At 27.3% G+C, this 6,000-nt stretch overlaps 1 protein-coding gene across 1 annotated transcript in view; it reads left to right on the top strand.

The window, feature by feature from the left end:
• LOC101238395 (exocyst complex component 6B) overlaps positions 1-6,000 on the top strand; it is a 95,937-nt gene that overhangs the window by 42,741 nt on the left and 47,196 nt on the right. Inside the window, exons 10-13 of the mRNA XM_065793545.1 lie at positions 1,486-1,554; positions 1,632-1,706; positions 1,885-1,977; positions 5,694-5,740. Of these exons, the coding sequence (XP_065649617.1) occupies positions 1,486-1,554; positions 1,632-1,706; positions 1,885-1,977; positions 5,694-5,740 (284 nt within the window). The remainder of the gene's footprint in view (positions 1-1,485; positions 1,555-1,631; positions 1,707-1,884; positions 1,978-5,693; positions 5,741-6,000) is intronic.

The following is a 6,000-nucleotide window of genomic DNA, read 5'->3' as shown; positions in this document are numbered from 1 at the left end:
ATCAAAGCATTGTGTGCAAGCTAGTCAAGTTTTAGAGGTGAATGGATTGGTATATGTCTATGTATTTTTGAAGTGTTTGATTTTTTTCAAATTATAGTGAAACAATTTCATTATGGTGTACACCATAGCCATTAAAAGCTGTAAATTTAGTTTCTTAATGTTATCCTTCTCACTCATCGCAACTTTGTACCTGTCTTCTTTGTGATCATTGATTATGTTTGCGTCATTGCCAGTGCTCTTATCTTTGTTATCATCACTTTTACTGCTATTCTTGTCATTATAGATTCCTTACAAGCTTTTTTTGGCAGATAAGTTAACGCTTTTTTGTTCAAAACATATTGACACCCAGTTAAATGCTATGTACAATGCAAAGCTGTTGGTCACAATTGCTTAAACATCCTGCTTTCTGTAACTGTGTTTGAATATTTGACTACCATTGAATTGTTGTTGCCAATAATATAAGTTTGTTAACAAAATGTTGCTGATATATGTTTGTTGTGGAACAACAAACCCACTAGCTTATAGCTTATAACTCTTACTTCAACTGATGTGACAAATATGTTAAAAGGCAGTTAATCTGTAGAAAAAAACTTTGTGGTTTAATCCTCTAGTTGCATTTTTTTTTTTTTTTCAAGTTTTGCTTTATTACGCAGAAAATAAAACCACACATAATTTTTGTCAATCAAGCACTGGTACTGAATTCTTTAAATTCTTTTTTGGGCATACTATGTGTTTCTGGATATTAAAGTTTTATAAATCTATTGATTAGACATAAAGTATTGATTATTAGTTCCTAAATCAAATGTTTTTTTATTGAACATTATTATAAATATGCATAAAACCTTATTCTGCATACCATTTTTTATTTACAACATAAATAATAACTTATACTCTATTATCTAAAGTAATGGATACATAATTGAGATTCTTAATTAATGTTTAAAACTAGTCTTTAAAAAAACTTTTGGTCTCATTTTGAAGCTTCTCAAATATCTCAGAAATGTCTCAATTTGAGTCAATTTTTTTTTTACACTGATTTAGATAATAAGTATTCAGGAAGAAATAAATTTAGGCAAGAACAATTGTAGTTGGTCATGTATTTTTCTATTTTTAGTCTGGCATAAACAGTCATGCAAAACCATTAAAAGTCCTGAATTTACCAATTTAGTTATGAAAAGTCTTTTATTTTTCTTTAAGCTCACATGCCTTTATTATTGTGTAACAATAATAAAGGCAATATTTTTAAAGCAAAATTAAGGAAAAGTTTCAAATATTTTTTATATATCCAGTACTGAAATACAGGTATTGAGCCCACCCAATAACAGTGTTTTGATACTTGAAAATGGCTGGAAATATTGGTATTCTATTTTTGGTACTAGTATTAGATGCACTAATGTCATGTTAAATATAGACAAATCTTTCTTTTGACTAAAGCTTTATTACTAAGAATAATGTAATGTAATTGGAGTAAAATTGAATTTTTAGGTGCACCAACAATATAGTTTGAGTTTGTTGCATGGTGTGGATGAAGGTGTTGCTGAAGAAAAAAATGAGGTGATTGCTTTTTAAAAATTTGATAAAAAATAAAAAAAGAAAGCAAAAAATGTAAACAATGAACTTTGAAATTTTAGATACTTCAAATCTGTTGCACTGATCTAATCGACTTTTCACCTGTATATAGATGTATGCATATTTTTAGTGCATTGGTAATTTATCTTTATTTTTGTTTGACCATCATTTGCACATCTCAAGATTGATTATAAGATTAATTGTTAATTTTAGTTGATATTGTTTTATATTTTAGTTTATATAAAAATTGATAATTCTATTTGAGAAAATATTTTGTAGGCAACTAAACATCTTGTTAAACTTTTTTCTCTACAGAGTCAACGCGACATATTTGAACACTATTATAGAAAAGAACGTATGCAGCAGGCTCGCTTGGCTTTTGATTGGCAAAGAGCTACTGTTTCTATTGTAGGTGTTTTAAAGTTATAAACTTTTAATATACATATTTTCACCTGCTAGTACTGTTGGCTAATTATACTATTATTAATGATTGTTATATATTACTACTATTATTGATGAATTTTACTAGTGATGATAATATTATATATCATCATTAATATATATATATATATATATATATATATATATATATATATATATATATATATATATATATATATATATATATATATATATACGTATATATATATATATATACACACATGTATATATGTGTATATATATATATATATATATATATATATATATATATATATATATATGTTTATATATATATATATATATGTATATATATGTATTAAAATAATTATTTATTAGAAGCTAATTAGTCATTGGTTAGTTGTGCAGTCTCTTGATCTTTAATGGAGTCCACATTTCAGGAAATCTAAAGTAGGAAAGAACAGTTAAAGAATAGTTACAAGATCACTAATATTTTATATATTTTGTGTGTGTGTGTTATATATATATATATTTATATTATGTGTATTTTTGTGTGTGTATTACAATAAAAATACTCAATCCTGGTCTACAAATTAGGTTAATTGCCAAGAAAGCATCCCATTGTAAAATGCTGCTTCAACTCTTTCATAATATTATATTTACATAAAAAAGTAGCATTATGGAAACCTGTAACTACAAATGCGTGGAATCTAAACTACAAATGCGTGGAATCATGGACATTACACCTAAAATAAATGTATATATATATGCACAGAATTTTCTATATTTTTTTATTATTTGGTTTTATAGGTATTGAAAACTAGAAAAAAGATTAGTGAGTTTTGGTTAGAGGTAACTTCATCTTAAAAATATTTTTAGAAAGTTTAGTTTGAGTTACTATGTAATTGTAGTTGTTATTTAGCATAAGTTTTTTTAATTGCATTAAAATTTTTTGTTCATTTTTTTACAATAGTATTTATTCCTCAGAATTTCCACAACATATTTTGCATAATTTACCTCTCACAACATACTTTGGATAACTTATCTACTTCACAACAAATTTTGCATATTTTATAAATATATTTTATAATTCATTCATTATAGATTCATCTTTATACATATTTTACAACATGTTTTGTAGTTACTAAGAATTCAGACTGACTTTCAAGTGCAATTATTCCCTTTTTAAACCACACATGTGTGAAATTATGGACATTACATTTAAAATATGTATATACAGTGCTTCCAGAAAGTATTTGCTCACTCATAATTTTTTTACCTAAGTAAACTTCAAATGAGTGTAATTCGAAAACAATAAAAGGCTGATTGATAATTTTTTTTTATTTTGTTCATAAAATAAAGCAGAAATACTAATTGTCAAATATATAAAAGATATTTCTTTATTATTATCTTAAATTTTAATTAGAATACAATAAGAGTGATAAAAACAGTATTAAAAAAGTGTGCAAAAGTATTTGGGCACTTACAGTTTTTCAAAGATTCTAAGAAAATTTAATATTTTATGTGACCACTTTTGTTTTTAAGGCATGCTAAGACTCTACGCAGCATAGAATCTATAAGTTTTGTGATTAATTCTTGTGGCATGGTATTCCACAACTCTTACATTTGCATTTTGAGCTGCACCAGGTTAGTGGGCTTGCTTTTTCGTAATTTACAGTCCATCCAACTCCAAAGATTCTCAATAGGATTTAAATCAGGTGAGCGAGCGGGCCAAGGCATTATATTCAACCGTTTTTCTTCCATGTATTGCTTTATTGAGCGTGCTGTGTGGCAAGGAGCGTTATCTTGTTGAAATTGCCAGGTGGAGTCAGTCTTGAAAACATCTATTGATGGCTTTAAATAATCTTCTAATATCTCTCTATATATCGATGTTGATTAAGGCGATCAGTGTAAAGCTGCACCAATCCATTACTAGATCCAGCAATGTAGCCCCAAATGCCTATTGAACCTCCTCCTTGAACTCTTGACTAGATAAAACGAGGATTATATTTTTAGTTTTTGTATCTCCTCACGACAACCTTTTTCTTGCGATTAATGAATTCAAAATTTGACTCATCCGAAAAAATTACTTTTCTCCATTGCACTACAGTCCATGCAGCTCTCTCTTTGCACCATTTTCTTTGCTTGAGACGGTCTTTGATACTTAATAGTGGCTTCTTTTTTGCAAGGTATGAATTGAGATGTTTTTTCTTCATAAGCTTGCTAATTGTTGATCGGCTAACTTGATGTGCACCCAACACTGTATTCGGGTCTGAGGCAATTTCAGCTTTTGCTCATGTTTGGATTGCGTCTAGCAAGCATCATTGCTTTATTTTCATCCCTTTCTGACATTTTTTTGGGACGACCAAAGCAACTTTTGTCTTTGACTGTTCCAAACTCATTATAGTTTTTGAGCATTGTTCTAACCCTGCATTTACTGATTTCAAGTTGACCACTTTTGTTCAGGCCAACAACTTGCCACTTTGTTTCGATTGATATGCTCCTTGAACCCATATATTCGTTGTTGCAATTCTGAAGTTTTAACTAACTGTATTTCAAATGGTATTTCCCCCACTTTAATTTTTTCTTCTTATATTTTTTTATTGACTGTTATTAATCAGTAGAAAGTTTTTAACCAAAAAAGTTTTTCGAATTAACTATGTGTGCTAATACATTTTCAATGAGTGTGCTAATACTTTTGCAAATTTCAGACATTTTTCCAAGTAGTCATTAAACTTCTAATTAAAAAGAACAAGCAGGTTGACAATATTTGAAATTATAATTAAATTTAATTGGTTTTACCTTTCATTTAAAAAAAAAACTAGTTCAAAATTAAAATTACTTTACAATTTACATTGATTTGAAGTTGTCTATAATAAAAAAATTACGAGTGCGCTAATACTTTCTGGAAGCACTGTATATGTACATAATCTTCTATATTTTTTTATTATTTGGTTCATAGATATTGAAAACTGAAAAAGATATTAGTAAGTTTTGGGTAAAAAAAAACTTCCTCTTAAAAAATATTTTAGAAAGTGAGATTTATTATTCAATTAGAACTCAATTAGAAATTCGCTTTTATCTCTTCTTGCTTCAACTCCATTTTTTCTTAATTTTTAATAATCAACTAAATTCAAGCAAATTAACTGAGAATTAAGTTTTTAAAATAGATATAAGCATTAAAATGTCAGTTTAGATTTTTAGAAACCCCGTATATTTCTTTAGTAACTACTCAATATGATTTTAGTAACAACCCAATATATTTTTAGTAACCACACAATATATTTTTAGTAACTACCCGATATATTTTTAGTAACCACACAATATATTTTTAGTAACTACCCGATATATTTTTAGTAACCACACAATATATTTTTAGTAACAACCCGATATATTTTTAGTAACCACACAATATATTTTTAGTAACAACCCGATATATTTTTAGTAACCACACAATATATTTTTAGTAACAACCCGATATATTTTTAGTAACCACACAATATATTTTTAGTAACTACCCGATATATTTTTAGTAACCACACAATATGATTTTAGTAACAACCCGATATATTTTTAGTAACCACACAATATATTTTTAGTAACTACCCGATATATTGATTAAACTTTATATAATTTTATTGATGAAATTTCAATTTAAACTTTAAAGTTTAAATTGAAGTTCTGCATTTTTCAAACTTATTCATTTGAAGTTTGTTTTTGTATAGCACGAATCTTTTCATATTTTTCAAACTTATTTCTACCAAATTGTTGGGTAAGTAACAGTTTATATTATTAGCCATCTTTATATTTTATTGTTATTCTTGCCTATTTAGATTGGCACATATATATATACACACACACACACATAGATTAGATTGGCACATATATATATATACACACACACACACACACAAAACTTGAAATAACTAACTTTTTTGTTCCGCCCAATTTGTCCGATATATACTCAAGTTTGGCGGACATAAAATGGATAAAACCTAAAGAAATGTGATTGAACGCCATTCCTGACCACGC

This window comes from Hydra vulgaris, chromosome 03 (genome assembly GCF_038396675.1).
Source record: "Hydra vulgaris chromosome 03, alternate assembly HydraT2T_AEP".
In the NCBI taxonomy this organism is placed as follows: domain Eukaryota; kingdom Metazoa; phylum Cnidaria; class Hydrozoa; order Anthoathecata; family Hydridae; genus Hydra; species Hydra vulgaris.
This window is presented reverse-complemented; position numbering and strand designations above follow the sequence as displayed.